The sequence below is a fragment of the Stegostoma tigrinum genome, chromosome 14 (assembly GCF_030684315.1).
Source record: "Stegostoma tigrinum isolate sSteTig4 chromosome 14, sSteTig4.hap1, whole genome shotgun sequence".
In the NCBI taxonomy this organism is placed as follows: domain Eukaryota; kingdom Metazoa; phylum Chordata; class Chondrichthyes; order Orectolobiformes; family Stegostomatidae; genus Stegostoma; species Stegostoma tigrinum.
This window is the reverse complement of record NC_081367.1, coordinates 14,845,634-14,866,159: the sequence shown is the minus strand read 5'-3', so window position 1 is coordinate 14,866,159 and position 20,526 is coordinate 14,845,634. Positions and strand designations below refer to the sequence as shown.

Genomic DNA, 20,526 nt, shown 5'->3' with positions numbered 1-20,526 from the left:
TGGATAGTGTGGGTAAAAGGGATGAAAGTATTTAATCAGGCATGACCATATTAAAAGGCAGACCAGGCTCAACAAGTTGATCGGCCTACTCTTGTTCTGCTTTGATCTTGGTTTATCACCACATAGAACAGAGATTGAACCAAATGCCTTCTAGGTCTGCATAGTTTTAACCACATGTCATAGCATATACACCAACTGTGCTGCTAAGGGGCTCCTCATCACAACATCATTGAACAGAAAGTTTCACTGAACATGGTAAATTTGAATGGCCAAATTTCAGGAAGCAGTATGTATTACCAAATTAAACTTCAAGGCCCTCATCTTAGATTAAGGTATGCTTAAAAACACATTCATTAGATTTTATTTGATCAAATTAAATATCCAGAAGGAATATGCTTGATAGGCCAAATATTCTTGAGCTGACGCTCCTTCATTGATGCTTAAATTTCTGCAAGTCAGTCAATTGAAATATGCAAGATGCAGTATTAATTCTTAAATAATCTACTGTATCGTAAAAAGAGTCATGAATACGTCGAATAAAGTAATTCAAGTAACACTGAATAATAAAGCAATTGAGTGGAAAAAAAAGAAAAAATGCATCAGATTGAGGTAGAAATGAATCAGACTAACAAATAGAGCAGAAAGTTACCATAGATCTCTCTTGAGGACATTCCTGCACAGAAGCACAAAGGACAAAAAATAAGAAATGAAAAACATGAATAGCAGAATAAAGTCAAATTTATAGCAAACAGTGTTAAGCTGTAGTCAGACTTATCATAAGTGTTTTCTGACATTAGAGCCTGTGGCATCCAAATACAGAAATCATCCATTTGTAAATTAAATCAACGGAAGGGGAAATTCTGGAAGAGCAAAAATGCTGGAGATGGAGAAAAAAAACACAGCATTAAATCATATACCACCCTCAGCCAATTATTGAAAACTGTTGTAAATTTTAAATTAAATAACTTAGCAACTTTGAGGTGCCTTTCAGATCTGATTTCATTTGGAATCCCACATAGACTTTAAGCTCATGCTAAGAAAAATGAAAGGTAACTTTAAAAGACAATCTGATTTGATCATTCCATCTTTTAAAAGCCAATTCTTTTCTCCACGTCCTCCAACGACTGGCACCGACCTCTTCCGTGTAGCATCAGCCCATCAATGTGGGGAAAGCTGATAGTTTGATCTGTAATTAGTCATCATAGGGTTGCATTGGTACAAGGCATTCATATTGACCCAGTGTGAATTCATCTAACTTGTATGACAAAACTCATCTTCTGTTTTAAGTGGATGGCATACCAGAGATTCAAGATTTGCAGAGATTTAGCAATAACCAAGGAAACTGTGGATTTGTTCCATTCTCCAATACACTACTATCACATGTCCGAACAACTAGACCTACTTTCAAGTTCCTCCTATATATGTAATTCAATCACTGTCTTAGTGTAAAAATTTGGATTCTTTTCAAACAGCTAAATACTAAACAAAATAACATTGATGTTTTTGGGATCTTAAATCAACTTTTACTCATTATTTAAAACCTTTTAAACACAAAAACCCAACTGTTAGTGCAGGAAACAAATATATAATTTAAGAAAAGCTATTCACATGTTGAGGGAAAACAGAAGGCATTTGTCAAGACAATTCAATTAACCATCCTTCATAACATTTAAATGGTTCTGTCCTTGCATGAGATTCTCAATTCCTTGCACCAAAAGGAAGTTAGTTCAAAGGAGGTTTTATTTCTTGATTGCATCTTCATTAAAGCACAGGATCAAATTTCTGTACATCACACACAAATATCCACAGGTAAGTTCCAAAATTAATATCATATCAATTAATACCATAAACTAATATCATAGTTTATCCAGAAGGAATAGTGAAAATTAAGAAGAATCACATGGGAATAAACATTTTCAAAAATTTTTTTCAGGGAAAGTGGGCTTTGCTGGCACTCCCTAACTGCATTTCAAGGTGGTGTGACAGCTCAAATCCAGATGTACATCAATTGCTTTCAGGAAAGGAAATTTCAGTTCACAGTTGTCAAAATATCACATCTAATCCAAGGACCTAACCTTTTCCTGGACACATGGTACACTGGGTCTTCCATCTATATTTCAGCAAAATCACAATTCTTACATTCAAGTCAGTTTTCTTTAACGTTTATCACAAACCAGTTAAAATGTGGAAATTCATGTTCTTTAAATGTACCATTACCGAGAATGCAAATTCACTTGGAAGTAATAAAGTAGTATCTGCCATTCACTGTGAACTTGTAATGATCCTTTTAACACTTCTCAAGCAGCTAACGAATGACTCAACACATCTCCAAAGCATTATTAATGCAGCTGTTGAGTGTTGAAGCTTGACAGAAAATGGTTTAAAAGAGTAACACAAAATGTTATTTATCATGATGTACTGTAAGCAAGGCAATGGAGCACAGCAACAAGATTTTCAGAGCCAGAAATAGCCCCAGACTCAAAAGAGAGACATCCATTGTAATACTGACTATCTTTGTGGTTCAAGCTCTCAGAAATTGAAGAAACATTTACATTTTGCAAGGAACAAAAGATAATATCTAAATATTACACATGCTATATAAAAGATAGAACAGAAAAATAAAACATTTGTAGCGGATACATTAGCTATGATAAAAGACAGAACATATAAATAAATTATACAAAACACAGGCGAAAAATATGGTAACACCAGACACCCATTTCCATGGGTCAATACACCTTGTCTCAATCCAAAACACTTAACACAGGAAGGCAAAACTATCAATTAATAGGATTCAACATAAAACAATGATTCAAAATTGTTGTTTGATGTTCAAAAAAGTGTTAGGAAACTTTAGTAGCTCCACAGAGGTTGGTATCCCATCAGCAAGTCACCCTCGATTTACAGACGAACAATTCTTGACTACAGCACCGTCTCACAGAGTAATGCACCAAAGAATCAGTATCTTTGACACTTCAACCTTTATATGTCAGCCAGAGCTCCCTGACTGGATCAGATTAACAGCACCAATCAAGGAACTCATATTCTACAAGATCCAGCTGGTTGACCACTTCATCCCTGCCGCCCCCACCCCCACCTACTCACCCGTCATCTGCAAACTTATGTCCATCCTTTCTCTTGAAGGGCCTCCTGGGGCATTGGGTCAGGTACCTGCAACTCAGCATCCAACACGGCTGGTATGTAACACACGAGTTCGCCTCTTGTGCCAAGAACGCCTAAGTGAAATTTCACCCTGCTCTTCTGGCAGCAAAGGGGTCAAAAGAGCTCCTTTCCAGCATGACCAACTCTGATTCATAGGACTCAATGACGTTTGATGGACAGTGCGAATTCAAGGCACAGGGCACATTTTCTTCCCAACACCATTTGAGATTTTGTGGCTTTCATACGGTTCGCATGCTTATTCACAACCACTACACCTACCCAAACTTTGTGTCATTGGTCCTGACCACATGTCAACAATACCAAAATCTTCATTTTGGATATGCCTGGATGGCCCTGTAGGATTCACAGAAGTGTTTGTCGACAACCTTTGCTCAGGGCAATCATTCTTGGTTCCCATAATAATATGCCATCCTCTACTGTGAGCTGCTTTCAACGGGTCCAAAAGGGTTTCAATTCTAGTTCTGATGGCCCTTTGGTTTCCCCCATCAACAAACCAGTTGTTTCAGTTTGGAAAGGACTGGATCTTTCAGTGTCCAAAGTCTCATATCGTCAGCTGTGACTGGGACTGTGTCCAGAAATTTAATACCAACATAGACTCTTCCAGTCGGGGGTCCACCTTTGGTATATCTGGTACTGGCAGGTGACTCAATGCATCCACATTTACAACACGGCCTCTTGATTGGTTTTTAAACTTATAATTATTGCATTCAGTAATACAGCCCACCACTGAATATGGCCAAAAGCTATGGGTGGCACTGTTTTATCCTCGTTAAGCAGACCAAGTCAGGGATAGTGGGCCAAGATTATCACAAATTTTCATCCATAAAAAGGTACTGGGGGACCTTCCTGATTCCAAATATGATCGCCAATCCTTCTTTCTCTCTGGATGTTTTAATGCTCTGCATTAGCCAAAATCCTGGATGCGTAAGCTATTGGGCTTTCCTCTCCACTGGGCCATATGTGAGCTCATACCACCCTGGTGGTGTGCAGGGAGGCACTGCATGCCAATACCTAATGCATCCTGGGATCACAGTCTGCCAACACCTTAAATGACTGACTTCATTGACAGCTAGGGATTGTTAATGAGACCATGTCCAAGGCTCACCCTCTTTTAGTAGTTGTTGCAAAGGTGTCAGGATGGATGCCAGGTTATGTATGAACTTCCGATAATAATTTGCCAGCAAAAGATCTAAGCTCCTGGATAGATGTGGGAGCTGGGACACCTTTGATCGCCCTCACATGATCTTCCAATGGGTGTAACCCAGTCGTGTTGACTCTGTAGCCCAAGTTGGTCACTTGAGGGGCACAGAACACGTTTTCCTCCTTAAGCATATGCCTGCCTTTGAAAACTGCCTGAGGACCATATCCAAGTTCTCTAAGTATTCCTCATTAATTTTCCCTGATATCAAAATGTCATCTAGGTAAATAATGACCTGAGGCAGACCTTGCAAAACATTCTCCATTTTCCACTGAAAAATTGCACAGGCTGACAATACACCGAATGGCAGTCTCATCTCATGACACAAGCCCTTATGGGTACTAATGGTAGCATATTCTGGGAATCCTGGTCCAAATTGCAAGTAAACATGGCTCATCTCCAGCTTTGTGAAGGGCAGCCGCCTGCCAGCTTCGTGCATAAATTCTCTATCGAGAGATTGGTTATATATCCTGTCAAGAAAGATAGCTTACCATCTGTTTAAATTCCCCACAAAGGCAAACTGAACCAACAGGATTTAAAGTTGGTACGACTGGTATTGCCTATTCCACGGATTGTACTGGTTTGACGATTCCTTCACTTTGCAACCTTCTGATTTCTGCCTCTAAGGCAAATGGCACTGGGCAGGCTTTGCAGAAATGCAGAACTGCCTGTGGTTAACATGCAAGGTGGCCATGGCTCCTCTGCTAGTCTCTGAACTTCCTTGAAGACTTTGGGTATTTAACTAGGACTTCACTCAGGCAGCTATTTTCCAACTGAAATATGTTAGCCAATTTAGGTGCATCACTCACAACCAATTTTACCCCATCAAGCTTGGGCCCGAGCCTTTTAATACAATCACTGATAAGCGAGCCAGCTTGTTTTCACGTGAGACAGGACCGAAGTTGCACCCTTAATCTGTAATGCTTCCACAGTACAGGTTCGCAGCCAAGCAGAGGTCTTGCGCTACTTAAGCGCTGGAGTCCAAAGTGAATATTATTTAAAACTGAGATAATAAAGTGTGGAGCTGGATGAACACAGCAGGCCAAGTAGCATCTCAGGAGCACAAAAGCTGACGCTTCAGGCCTAGACCCTTCATCAGAGGCTCACTGATGAAGGGTCTAGGCCCGAAACGTCAGCTTTTGTGCTCCTGAGATGCTGCTTGGCCTGCTGTGTTCATCCAGCTCCACACTTTATTAGCTTGGATTCTCCAGCATCTGCAATTCCCATTATCACATTATTTAAAACTGGTTCTGTGATCACTGATATGGCCACGCCGGAATCAGCCTCCATGACAACCGGGTGACCATTTAACCAGATGTTTATCTTGACTGCTCAACAACACCAAAATCAGAACTAATTTAACTGCTCCTAACTAGACGTAGGTTAACTTCTAAGGTATGAACTCTCATAGATATCAATGTGTTAGTTCTCTTATTCAATTTAGGTCTACTAGGACCCTTTTGCTGTCTCAAGTCCACGTCGGGAGCAACTACAATGGCTTGCTGGTCAGGATCCTGAAGGGCATTTTAACCCTTCAGTTGAGGCTTGGATTTGTTTTGGGTTTTGCTGTGGGCTGACCTACAGTCCCTCTAATCAGAAAATGTCCTCAGTGAGGCTATGCAATTGCTGACATTCAAGTGGTGTTGGTATCTACTTTCATCAGAATACCCTGCAACTCATATGCTATGCTTATCACATTTTCCCAAGATAAAACTAGTTACAGCACCTGATAGAAGTCCAGTTGGGCTTCAGTTAGGGGTGTTTGCATCGCTACATTATTAATTCTGCAGATCAAATGGTCTCTAAGCATCTCACAAAGGGTAAACCAAATTCAGAATCTTCTGCCAGTCACCCAGTCAAGAACCCCAATACAAATTCGCCTGTTCTTAAATTGCTGAATAAAGGGAACAGCATCTCAGAATTAGAGGAAATTTGGGGTTGTAATATTCCTTAACTATGTCACTCATTCTTGAAAGGTTTCAGTACATGGCGCTTCCGGGAAAATTAGGCTCCTAATGATAGAAAAAGCTTCAGCTTCTCTGACCATTAGGAGAATTACTCACTGTTTTTCATCTGTCACAACGTTGTTTGGTTGGAAAAAATAATGCAGTCTTTCCACATACTGGGCGAGTCCTCAATGGCATGGTAAAATGTGTCAAGCTTCCCAAACAAAGGCATGATGCAAGAAATGCTTATCCCAACTCAAACATGACTGTTGCTCGGAAAACTGTTCAGGATCGTGTTTTACTCTCGTTGCCAATGAAATAATTTCATGGAGACCAGTAACCTGTCACCAAGTCACCCTTTATTTAGACATGAACAGTCCTTGGCTATTAGTACTGCCCCAGTCAGGCAGCAGAGAGTCAGCATCTCTGACATTCAATCCTTTTTATGTCAGCCAGAGTTCCCTAATTGGCCCAGATTTACAGCCTCAATTGGGGAACTCATTTTATGAGGTCCTGCTGGCTGACCTCATTACAATCACCACAGATTACCGATCTTTTCTGAAGGTGGAAATTGTACACTGACGTTGTCCCAATTTTTACTTGAATGCTTATTTTAAAAGATATTTCCATAAGCATTAGGAGTCTCAAAGAAACCAAACTCTGCATCCTGTATCAGTGCTGAAATGGAGCAGCATGTCATTGAAATACTAGCCACCGTTTAGTCATAACCCCGCTGCAGCATATATAGCACACCTATGTTCTCCCTTGGGGCCTACTGGTCTTTATTTTGTCAAATTTATTAAAACACAGGGCAATTTCAGAAAAACAAAAATATACAGTAAGCAACTAATAACACCAATTTCTGCTACCTTAAAATTCAGCTATGGTGCACAGTCAGTCTTTGTAGTGAAGAGTCACTTCAGTTCCTTGCTCAGCTTTCCCTGCAAATTATTTTTCCATACAAGGAGGCGTGCATGGCACCTTCCAGGCTGCTGTTCTATTGGGTATCCCCTAGGTGAGCAAAAAGTGCCACTGGTCATAAAAGATTACCGCATGGGAACAAAGTCCTTGCTTCAGGTGCAATTGGTTAGTCAGGGACTAATGGTTTGTATTTTGAGTGGTGTTTATTTCAAGTTTCCAATCTCGAGCAAAGTGACCCAATCAAAGCAGTAACACAAATCTTCTCTAAAACTACCCTAAGACAGGAGGCACGGTGGCTCAGTGGTTAGCACTGCTACCTCAGTGCCAGAAACCAGGGTTCAATTCTACCCTCGGGCGACTGTCTGTGTGGAGTTTGCATGTTTTCCCTGTGTCTGCGTGGGTTTCCTCCAGGTGCTCCGATTTCCTCCCACAGTCCAAAGACGTGCAGGCTAGGTGAATTGGTTGTGCTAAAATTGCCCATGGTGTTCAGGGATGTGTAGATTAGGTGGATTATAGGGGTATGGGTCTCAGTGAGATGTTTTGAAGGTTGGTGTGGACTTGTTGGGCTAAATGGCCTGTTTCTATACTGTCAGGATTCTATGATAATGATGCAGATCACAGAAACTACGTTTAACTTAACCTATAGTTAAAATTCCATTTCCTTTCTGCTGGTTTGACTGATTTGGGGCAAATTGCATTGAACAATGAAAAAAAAAATAACAGAACAAGCACTAAAGATTTATTTCCACAGGACAAGAATTGAAAAATACCAAACTTATATTAATGATCGTACTTTATTCAAGAAACATATTTGTAACCTAAAGGGATGAATTATTGAGGAGCTCACATCAAAAATTTAAGATCATAGACTACGTGAAAAGGTTAAAATGTGCTCACAATTATGTAGCAACAAAAATTGACCAAGGATATAACAGGCAAGAGGGAAGTGGTGCACAGGATGTTAAAAAAAAGTCTAAAAAACTTGTATTGAACGTCGATGGAGATAAAGGCATTGTAGAAGATGCAAAACAACAAGATTTACAAAACTGACACTAGAAGTTCAAGATCAAACTGATCAGAAAAGAATGAGAAAGCGAAGTTCCATTTCCTCTTAAAGAGTGAAGGTTATGGGATGACTAATAGAGGCCTTTAAAGTTATGAATGGTTTCTCACAAACCTGCCATTGGAAAACTAGATGCCCAGAATTCCCCAACGGAATATCTGAGCAGATACCTGGCCTCTACATCCAGACCTCCATCTTGGACCCCAGCACTTCCACGTGCACATGCTGCTACCTGATCGTGCTGCATTTCGGGGTGCACCGACAACTCTTTGCAGTGCTGCTACATGGGCCGTTTGTACACAGGGATAGATGCTCCAATCATGAACTGGAACAGGCTAAATTTCAGGGCTATTTGTACGCTCTCTTAATACTCACGCACTCGGAGCATACCTGGAACACCACAGCACCACTGCCTTCACTTTTTGCACTTTGCATCCTCAGCCAAAACAACAAGACTCACAATGCTTCTCTCATTTTATGGCCAACACAAAGTCAGGAAGCTTGTCATGGTTGTCAACAGTCCTCAGTCAAGTGGAGTAGAAATGGCCAATAACATTCTTCCTAGACTGTTGCGTATTCCTCCAGATGGCTAAGACCACACTGACCTGGATGACTGCCTCAAACCAAAGAAAGAGGAGAGTTGCCTTTTGCATAATCCTGTTCACCAGGACCTCAACGTGCCTGTTGGCAAATTTACTTTATCCATTATGTATGCGGGGAGCGTCACAAACCCTGCGGGTATTTCCAGAACAACCAAAGGATGGTGAGCTCTCTGACGACAACAAGTAGGAGATTCAAATGAGTTTTAAGTTAAAAGGACAGCATAGGAGTAGGGTAGATAATTAACGGGGTTAATCAAGGACAATAGTATGAGATTGTTAATTTGGGAAACAGCAAAACTAGAGGCCATCGTTACTAGTCACCAAGAAATCATAGTGGTAATTGAGCAGAAATATATTTAGTCACGAACACAGCAAGAATGTGGAATGCCAATTTGATCATATCAGAACATAACATGCAAATTCCCTGATGAGACGAGGGTAAGGATGATTTTTTTACCTTCATTCTTTCTTGGACTATATCAAACAATTCAGCACACTCTTGTTTTCAAAATATTTTTAGTTCACAGGTAATGTAGAGTGGCTAATGTTGAAGGGGGCTTCCTTGATTTTACTTAGAATAGATTCAAAAGACATTACTAACATATCCTTGCACCTGTTCCCACATTCAAAGAACTTTCAGAATTATTCTGCTGCTAGTGACAGTGTGGGATGAATATAATTAAAATAAGATGATGGATTTTCAACATTTGCAAACTACATTACCAGAACCAAATTAACAGCTTTGCACCACTGCACAAGTAGAGAAAGAGATGATTACCATAAACTGATCTTGGATACTAGAATCAGGAGGGGTGTCAGGTAAGCTTCAAACAGTCTACAAACAATTGGTGCACAAAGAAAAAGATTTGATATTTATGTATTAGTTGATCTCTTATTGACTAATATTAAAGTCAGGTTCTGATGATATGTCAGTAACCTGATACAATTAACTCTCTTTCTGTGCAGATCTGATTTCCAGCATGTTCTGTCTACAAACCAGGCTGTACGGTACATTGTGTAAAAGAACGGGATCCAAAATGTTCTCTTCAGCTCATTACGCTGAACTTGCGTCCCTTACGGCCATAAAATCTAATTGTCAGACAATAAAGCTTTAAATCAATGAGGTTAATCAGTGCTTGATCATAAAACAATGCAAATTTTAATGAACCCTCGAATGTCAGTCTCCACCCCATTTTGATTTGCATCCATTACCATGAGATGGCTACATATGCTGATGAATGGTTATCCAGCACATACCACTTGTCAGTCACACTGCTGTGCCGAATTTCAGATGTCGATTTCAAAATTCACTGTTATATATCTTGTCTGGGGAGAAATGTCATAAATTCTGCAGGGTACCTCCAGGCTGACAGTGTTTGTTTGAGGGCACAATAGCTTTTTAAAAATGGCACAAGCATCAGGGATGCTGGACCGCTCCAGAATAACCAAAGAGTCGTGAGTTCTTTCGGCTACAACACGTGGGAGACTCAGACCAGCATTTGGATAAGGGGGGCATCACAGCTCCAACCTATTTAAAGAAGTGTATTTAACCACGCAAGGATATCACCAAAAAACTAGAATGTTTGCTGCAGCTTAACTGATCTTTAACAATTAGATGGTTGCCTGCAGCAAACAACTTAGAAGAAAAAATTTTGAGGTTTACAAGTTAGTATTCTTATGACTTAAGACAACATGACATCAGAGTTAACATGGAAAGTACCATGGAGACTGTGTACACAGTAAAATAAATAATGTTATACGAACAAGGGAAAAAGAACACAACATTTCAATACCAAATACTGTACCTCTTTTAGACAAATACTGCATATTGTTGGCGACTGCTGCAGACTTTTCCTCAGATTTTAGGAAAACAAAATGGGAATAGTCATCCACACCATCTTTAGCTGTAAGAAAATGGGTGTTCATTAAACACTTATTTGGTGTACCGTTTATTTCTAACTGTAACTACAAACTGTTAAAGGACACCTGTTGAAGTCCTGCAAAATGCAAAATCAATTCTGTAAATTCAATCTGCATGATAAGATACACAGTCAGCAGCTTAAATATAAATTTTCTGGCATAATACAAAGTGAGAACACATACAGGCAGACAATGTAAGCTAATTTGCCCAATCTCGGTTAAGGCAAAGTTCGGTTGAGGATATTAAACTTTATTCAAATAGTTCATGTATTAGAGTATTATTTAAATGAAGAAAAGCTCCAGAAAGCTGCAACTCAAAGTGGTCTGGAGGTACTTGTACATGAAACACGAAAAGCTAGCACACAGGTGCAGTAGGTAATCAGCAAGGCTGGAATTTTGGCCATTATTTTGAGTGGTTTGGAGCCTAAGAGTAGGAACGTTTTCCTGCAACTGTCCAAGGTGCTGGTGAGACCACAGCTAAAGTACTGCAGTTTTGGTCCCCTTATTTAAAGAAAGGTATTACTTCATTGGAGGGAGCTCAGAGAAGGTTCACACGCAAGATCCCCAGGATGGAGAGACTGTCTTCTGAGCAAATACTAAACAGGCTTGGGCTCTACACACAGTTTTTGGAAGAATGAAAAGTAATCTCAGTGAAACATATAGAATTCTTAAGGGGGTTGACAGGTAAATACTGAGGATATTTCCGCTCATGGAAGCATCCAGGACAACAGGCATATTCTCAGAGTAAAGGGCTGCCAATTTAAGACTGAGATGAGGAGGAATTTCTTCTGTTGGAAAGTTGAGTGTTTTAGGAATTCATTGCCAGAAAGGATAGAGTTCTTGTATCTACTTAAGACTGAAATAGATAGATTCATGATCAATGGTGGAATCAAAGGTTATGGGGAAAGGGCAGGAAAGTGGACATGAAGAATGTTGGACCAACTATGATCCCTGGATGTGAGTTTGCTCGCTGAGCTGGAAGGTTAGTTTTCAGATGTTTCGTCACTATTCTAGGTAACATCATCAGTGAGCCTCCGATTAAGCTTCATCGGAGGCTCATTGATGATGTTACCTAGAATGGCGATGAAACGTCTGAAAACTAACCTTCCAGCTCAGCGAGCAAACTCACATCCAGAACCTCAACCTGAGCTACAAATCTTCTCAAAACTTGCTAGCAACTATGATCCCATTGAATAGCAGAGTAAGATTGACTGTTCCTATTTCTTATGGACTTATCGTCCTATGTTCTTTCAAATGAATTTTATGTGTTCAGCTCCAGACAAGAAAATCATTAGCAAACACTTATCTTTCTTCCTTCATTTCTTCATCCTGCCCAATCAAAGCCATTTACAATTTAAAACTACACTGCACCATAATTTTCATGTAGTACTGAGGTCGAATATCCAGGAATGAATTCTATATATTTCAATGAGATCGTCATCCATCAAAATGATTCAATAACCTTGCTTTGGAAGAGTCCCACTTCAACCTGGAAATTGGGGCTCATGGAACTGGAAACCTGCACTGAATCGATATATTAAGTGGAGGAATTTAAACTATTCCAGGTAATCCACTTATATCGTACTTCCAATTTACTTTTTGAATGGTGAATTGGTTCATAAAGTCTTGCGTTATTCTCAAAGAAAATGTATCCTTTTGAATCTTATCAAAACACCTTGACTCCAGCCCAAGCCACATTATAGCTCTTACCTTCAGCAGATAAATCAAGGTAATCTCTCTCAGAGCTAAGGATTCTGGAATTGATTCTTGGAACAATACTCGGCTGATTCATTATGAAATCGACAACATCTTGATCATTGTTCAGTTCACCCTGAAAATAATAAAATGGCTTCAAATTAGAGAGAAAGAACAGAAAATCATACTTCCCAGAACGAACAGCATTGAACTAGCTACTTTGCCCAAGCTGCTGTTTATGCTCACCATTAGCCTCCACTCATTACATATTTCACTACTGGCATTTTGTTCCATTTATTTTTGCATCATGTGTTTATCTATTGTCCCTTTAAATGCATTTATGCTATTCGTCTAAACTACTCCTTACGTTAATAAGTTCCACATACTTGAAACTCTCTGGATAAATATGTTTCTTTTGAGTCCCTTATTGGATTTATGAAGGACTAATGACCTTCTATGACCCTTACTTCTAGGCTCATCCACAGTGGAAACATATTTAAATTTGTCTTGTCAAACATTTAATAATTTTAGATGATTGTTTGGTTGTCATTCAGTCTCCTCTTTTCTACAGACCAGAGACGTACCAATTCATACTTTCAATTTTCTTATAACCCCAGTGATCCAATAAATAATTCTGGAAATCTTTCTGGCATCTTGTCTGAAATGTCTTCCATGCTCATCTTACAAGATCTTGAGTCATCCCAAAGTCTGTCTCAGTCAAATAAATCTGTCACAACATGCCATTTTAATATAGGGAAGCATTGCAGCCAATTCACACACATCAAAGTTCCAAAAATAGCAATGAGATAAATGACCATTTACTTCAGTTTTTGTTTAGTTTTAGTGGTGCTTGGTGAGAAGTGAAGACGAAGAAGTCAATGAAGTATACCACAATGAGTAAAAACTACAAAAATGTGTGCGCCTGAAAGGGAAACAGGAGGGTGTGGGAGGGCTAGAATGTAAAATTTTGTACTTACAACAATGTTTTTATCATTCATCCAGCTCAACAAATAACCCAAAGACTTTTTTTTAAACTTCAAGTATTTCACTCTGATGCCCAAAGTTTTCATTATCGTACTGTACTTCCCTGACCATTTCATTAACAATAACATAGGTGCATGCTTTATGCACAATTATTTTCGAACACAATTATGAAGAATAATCCATTGTAGTAATGTAATTATTTGGTTCTTCCTGGTTGATTTATTTAAATGTTGATTTTTTTTTTCCAAATTCTTCAAAAACTTAGCTTCAATTAAACTGCAAAACACCATATTACCTTACATAACCTGTCATAAGAACACATGAATTAGAAGGTGTATCCCCCACACAGCCCCTAAAATCTGCTCTGATATTCAACACAATCATGACTCACCTGACCGTGGCCTTGACTCCATTATTCAATCTGCCTCCCCAAAACCCTTAATTGCCTTGTAAATCAAAAATCAATCTGGAATGTGTGCCAGACAATCAATTTCCATTACTTTGCTCAATTATGAAAAAGACCATAAGACCATAGACGTAGCTGTGGAAGCAAGGCCATTCAGCCCATCAAATCCACTCCACCATTTAAACCATGGCTGATGAGCATTTTGACTCCACTTCCCTGTACTCTGCCCGTAGCCCTTGATTCCTTGTTGGATCAAGAATTTGTCGATCTTTGCCTTGAAGGCATCTAACGTCCCGGCCTCCACTGCATTCCGTGGCAATGAATTCCACAAGCCCACCACTCTGGCAGAAAAAATGTCTCCTCATTTCAGTTTTAAATTTACCCCCTCTAATTTTAAGGCTGTGCCCACGGGTCCGAGTCTCCCCGCCTAACGGAAACAACTTCTCAGCGTCCACCCTTTCTAAGCCATACATTGTCTTGTAAGTTTCTATTAGATCTCCCCTCAACCTTCTAAACTCCAATGAATACAATCCCAGGATTCTTAGCCGTTCATCATACGTTAAACCTACCATTCCAGGGATCATCCATGGGAATCTCCGCTGGGCACGCTCCAGGGGAGTATGTCCTTCCTGAGGTGTGGGGCCCAAAATTAGACACAGTATTCTAAATGGGGCCTAACTAGAGCTTTATAAAGTCTCAGAAGCACATCACTGCTTTTATATTCCAACCCTCTTGAGATAAACGACAACATTCCGTTCGCTTTCTTAATCACAGACTCTACCTGCAAGTTAACTTTTAGAGAATGCTGGACCAACACTCCCAGATCCCTTTGTACTTCAGCTTTACAAATTTTCTCACTGTTTAGAAAATAGTCCATGCCTGTATTCTTTTTTCCAAAGTGCAAAACCTCACATTTGCTCATGTTGAATTTCAGCCATTTCCTGGACCACTCTACTAAACTGTCTAAATCTTTCTGCACCTATTCAGTACTACCTGCCTGTCCAGCTATCTTCGCATCATCAGCATACTTCGCCAGAATGCCCCAAGTCCCTTCATCCAGATCATTAATATACAAGGTGAACAGCTGTGGCCCCAACACTGAACCCTACGGGACACCACTCGTCACCGGTTGCCATTCCGAAAAAGAGCCTTTTATCCCAACTCTGTCTTCTGTCAGACAGCCAATTCTCAATCCAAGCCAGTAGCTCACCTCGAACACCATGGGCCCTCACCTTGCTCAGCAGCCTCCCATGAAGCACGTTATCAAAGGCCTTTTGGAAGTCGAGATAAATAACATCTACTGGGTTTCCCTGGTCTAACATACTTGTTACCTCTTCAAAGAATTCTAGCAGGTTTGTCAGGCACGACCTCCCCTTACTAAATCCATGTTGACTTGTTCTAATCTGACCCTGCACTGCCATGAATTTAGAAATCTCATCCTGAACAATGGATTCTAGAACTTTACCAACAACCAAGGTTAGGCTAATTGGCCTATAATTTTCCATCTTTTGCCTTGATCCTTTCTTAAACAAGGGGTTACAACAGCAATTTTCCAATCATCTGGGACTTTCCCAGACTCCAGTGACTTTTGAAAGATTACAACCAAAGCCTCTGATATTTCCTCAGCCACCTCCCTCAGAACTCTAGGATGTAGCCCATTGGGGCCAGGAGATTTATCAATTTTTCGGCCTTTTAGCTTTTCTAGCACTTTCTCTTTTGCAATGCCTGCCATACTCAACTCTGCCCCCGACTCTCCCTAATTTTTGGCATACTACTCATGTCTTCCACTGTGAAGACTGATGCAAAGTACTTATTAAGTTCCTCAGCTATTTCCTTATCTCCCATCACTAGCCTTCCAGCATCAATTTGGAGTGGCCCAATGTCTACTTATGCCTCTCATTTCTTTCTTATGTATTAAAAGAAGCTTTTACTATCATTTCTAATATTACCAGCTAGCCTACCTTCATATTTGATCCTCTCCTTCCTTATTTCTCTCTTTGTTATCCTCTGTTTGTTTTTGTAGCCTTCCCAATCTTCTAATTTCCCAGTGCTCTTGGCCACTTTATAGGCTGTCTCTTTTTCTTTGATACATTTCCTGACTTTCTTTGTCAGCCATGGCTGTCTAATCCCGCCCTGGATAATCTTTCTTTTCTTTGGGATGAACCTCTGTACTGTGTCTTTAATTACATCCAAAAACTCCTGCCATCGTTGCTCTACTGTCTTCCCCGCTAGGCTCTGCTTCCAGTCGATTTTCGTCAATTCCTCTCTCATGCCGCTGTAATTACCTTTATTTAACTGTGACACCATTACATCCGATTTTGCCTTCTCTCTTTCAAACTGCAGACTGAGCTCTACCATATTATGATCACTGCCTCCTAAGTGTTCCCTTACTTTAAGATCTTTTATAAAGTCTGGCTCATTACATAGCACTAAGTCCAGAATAGCCTGCTCCCTTGTGGGCTCCATCATAAGCTGTTCCAAAAAGCCATCCTGCAAACATTCCATGAATTCCCTTTCTTTGGATCCAGCGGCAACATTATTCACCCAGTTCACCTGCATACTGAAGTCCCCCACGATCACCGTGACCTTGCCTTTCTGACATGCCCTATCTATTTCCCGGTGCATCTTGCGCCCCTGATCCTGATCACTGTTAGGAGGTCTCAACTCCACCCACACAGACTCCACATCCTCTGACCTTATGTCATTCAGTGCCGTAGATTTAATTTCATTCTTAACTAACAAGGCAACCCCACCCCCTCTGCCCACCTCCCTGTCCTTTTGATTTGTTGTGAATTCTTGGATGTTTAATTGCCAGTCCTGAACTCCCTGCAACCATGTCTCTGTGATACCTACCACATCATAATCATTCAAGAGGATTTGTGCTGTTAATTCATCTACTCTGTTGTGAATACTACGAGCATTTAGATAAAGTGCCTTAATGCTAACTTTCTTATCATTATTACAGATATTGGAAATCCTAAGCTGTCTTAAGCTATCCTTCATTTTTGCTACATTCCCAGTCTGCCTCGAGCTTAAACCCAACTGTACACATGCTATCCTGTTGCTTATCTTTCCATTTAACTCCATACTTCTTGTCACTTTCACTTTCCCTTCCCCCCGACTCAGAAGTTTAAAGTCCTACTGACCACCCTATTTATCCTTTTCGCTAGAACACTGGTTCCAGATCGGTTCAGGTGGAGACCGTCCCAATGGCACAGATTCCCCCGGTTCCAAAACTGATGCCAATGTCCCATGAAATGAATCCCTCTTTCCCACACCAATCCCTTAGCCACGTGTTTACTTCCCTGACAAGTGCTAGAAAAGCTAAAAGGTCTAAAAATTGATAAATCTCCTGGCCCCGATGGGCTACATCCTGGAGTTCTGAGGGAGGTGGCTGAGGAAATAGCGGAGGCGTTGGTTGTGATCTTTCAAAAGTTACTGGAGTCAGGCAAAGTCCCAGAGGATTGGAAAATCACTGTGGTAACCCCCTTGATCAAGAAAGGATCGAGGCAAAAGACGGAAAAATTATAGGCCGATTTGCCTAACCTCGGTTGTTAGTAAAATTCTAGAATCCATTGTTAAGGATGAGATTTCTAAACTCTTGGAAGTGCCGGGTCGGATTAGAACACGTCAGCATGGATTTAGTAAGGGGAGGTCGTGCCTGACGAACCAGTTAGAATTCTTTGAAGAGGCAACAAGTAGGTTGGACCAGGGTTCCCCAGTGGTTGTTGCCTCACGGGAGGCTGCTGAGTAAGGCGTGGGCCCATGGTGTTCGAGGTGAGCTACTGGCATGGATTGAGGATTGGCTGTCTGACAGAAGACAGAGAGTTGGGATAAAAGGCTCTTTTTCGGAATGGCAACCGGTGACAAGTGGTGTCCCGCGGGGCTCGGTGTTGGGCCGCAGCTGTTCACTTGGTACATTAAATGATCTGGATGAAGTGACTGGGGGCATTCTGGTGAAGTTTGCTGATGATACGACGTTGGGTGGACAGGCAGGTAGTACTGGGGAAGCGGGGAGGCTGCAGAAAGACTTAGACAGTTTAGTAGAGTGGTCCAGGAAATGGCTGATGAAATTCAACATGAGCAAATGCGAGGTTTTGCACTTTGGAAAAAAGAATACAGGCTTGGACTATTTTCTAAAACGGTGAGAAAATTCATAAAGCCGAAGTACAAAGGGATCTGGGAGTGCTCGTCCAGGATTCTCTGAAAGGTTTACTTGCAGGTGGAGTCTGTGACTAAGAAAGCAAATGCAATGTTGTCATTTATCTCAAGAGGGTTGGTATATAAAAGCAGCGATGTGCTTCTGAGACTTTATAAAGCTCTAGTTAGGCCCCCATTTAGAATACTGTGTCCAATTTTGGGCCCCAAACCTCAGGAAGGACATACTGGCACTGGAGCGTGTCCAGCGGAGATTCACACAGATGATTCCTGGAATGGTAGGCCTAACATACGATGAATGGCTGAGGATCCTGGAGTTGTATTCATTAGAGTTTCGAAGGTTGAGGGGAGATCTAATAGAAACCTACAAGATAATGCATGGCTTAGAAAGGGTGGACGCGGGAAGTTTCCGTTAGGCGGAGAGACTAGGCACAGCCTTGGAATTAGAGGAAGTCAATTTAGAACAGAAACAAGGAGACATTTCTTCAGCCAGAGTGATGGGCCAGTGGAATCCGGGACGTTAAATGTTTTCAAGCCGTAGATTCATAAATTCTTGATCTCTCAAGGAGTTAAGGGCTACGGGGAGAGTGCGGGTAAGTGGAGTTGAAATGCCCAACAGCCCCGATTAAGTGGCGGAGTGGACTCGATGGGCCGAATGGCCTTACTTCCACTCCTATGTCTTATGGTCTTATAGACAGGACAGGCGCTAAATGAATATTTTTCATCAGTATTCACACAGGAAAAAGACAACGTTGTCGAGAAGAATACTGAGATACAGGCTCCTAGACTAGACAGGATTGTGGTTCATAACGAGCAGGTGTTAGCAATTCTGAAAAGTGTGCAAACAGATAAGTCCCCTGGGCTGGAAGGAATTTATCCTAGGATTCTCTGGGAAGGTAGGGAGGAGATTGCAGAACCTTTGGTTTTGATCTTTATGTCGTCATTGTCTACAGGAATAGTGCCAGAAGACTGGAGGATAGAAATGTTGTCCCCTTGTTCAAGAAGGGGAGTAGAGACAACCCTGGTAATTATAGACCAGTGAGACCTACTTCAGTTGTGGGTTAAGTGTTGGAAAAGATTAGAAGAGAGATGATTTATAATCATCTCGAAAGGAATAATTTGATTAGGGATAGTCAACACAGTTTTGTGAAGGGTGCAGAGGAGATTTCCCAGCATGTTGCCTGGTCTGGAGCGCAGGCCCTTTGAAGAAAGGCTGAGGGACTTGGGTCTGTTCTCACTGGAGAGAGGGAGGCTAAGAGGGGATTTAATAGAGACATACAAGATGATCAGAGGATTAGGCAGGGTAGGCAGTGAGAGTCTTTTTCCAAGGATATTGATGTCAGCTTGTACAAGGGGGCATAGCTACAAATTGAGGGGTGATAGATTTAAGACAGATGTCAGAGGCAGGTTCTTTACTCAGGGAGTGGTAAGGGTGCGGAACGCCCTGCCTGCCAATGTAGTGAACTCAGCCACATTAGGGGCATTTAAACAGGCCTTGGATAAGCATATGGATAATGATGGGATAGTGTAGGGGGAGGGGCTTAGATTAGTTCACAGGTCGGCGCGACATCGAGGGCCGAAGGGCCTGTTCTACGTTCTGTGTTCTAACTTTCTTATCCCTATGCCAATTGGCACGTGGCTCAGGCAGTAATGCGGAGATTATGACCCTTGAGAACCTGTACTTCAATTTCTTTCCTAGTGCTTGTAATCCCTGAACAGGTCCTCTACCCTAGCTTTGCCTATGTTGTTAGCCCCAACGTGGACCACAACAACTGGATCCTCCTCCTCCCGCTCCAATATCCTCTCAAGCCAGTTGGAGATGTCCCGCACCCTGGCACCGGGCAGACAACACACCGTGCTGGACTCCCAATCCGGCTTGCATAGGATACGGTCTGTCCCCCTAATTATAGAATGCCCTGTAACAACTACCTGTCTTTTTGCTCCCCCCTCTTGAATAGAAAAAGGAAATGGATCATCCTGTAGTTGTTAGCTCTTAATAAAAAAAAGTCTAAAAATATTCTTAAAAATATAGGACCAGTGGCTACAATCACGTCAGGAGACGAGAAAAGCTGGGATTGTTTATCTACTGACAAAGGAAGTTAAGGCGAGATTTATACAGTCAGAGTCACACAGCATAGAAACAGACCATTAGGTCCAATTGAGTAACTTGCCAACCAAGTTACCCAAACCAAACTATTCCCACTTGCCTGCATTTGGCCCATATCCCTCTAAACCTTTCCTATTCATGTACTGAGCCAAATGTCTTTTAAATGTCGTAGCTGCACCTACCACTTCCTCTGGCAGTTCATTCCGCACATGAACCACTCTCGCGTTTAAAAAAAAATCACCTCTCATGCTCTTTTTACATCTTTCTCATCTCATCTTAAAAATATTCCCCCTTGCTTTGAACTCCCCCAATCTAGGGAAAAGGCCTTTGCCATTCACCTTAT

At 41.2% G+C, this 20,526-nt stretch overlaps 1 protein-coding gene across 2 annotated transcripts in view; it reads right to left on the bottom strand.

Moving 5' to 3' along the window:
• The window catches only part of uggt1 (UDP-glucose glycoprotein glucosyltransferase 1), a 130,189-nt gene that overhangs the window by 65,009 nt on the left and 44,654 nt on the right, over positions 1 to 20,526 (bottom strand). Inside the window, exons 19-21 of one of the 2 annotated variants that reach the window (XM_059651013.1) lie at positions 12,544 to 12,664; positions 10,719 to 10,817; positions 650 to 673 (exon numbers count right to left, since the gene is read on the bottom strand). In XM_059651013.1, the coding sequence (XP_059506996.1) occupies positions 650 to 673; positions 10,719 to 10,817; positions 12,544 to 12,664 (244 nt within the window). The remainder of the gene's footprint in view (positions 1 to 649; positions 674 to 10,718; positions 10,818 to 12,543; positions 12,665 to 20,526) is intronic. The other variant, XM_059651014.1, reaches the window with a different exon arrangement.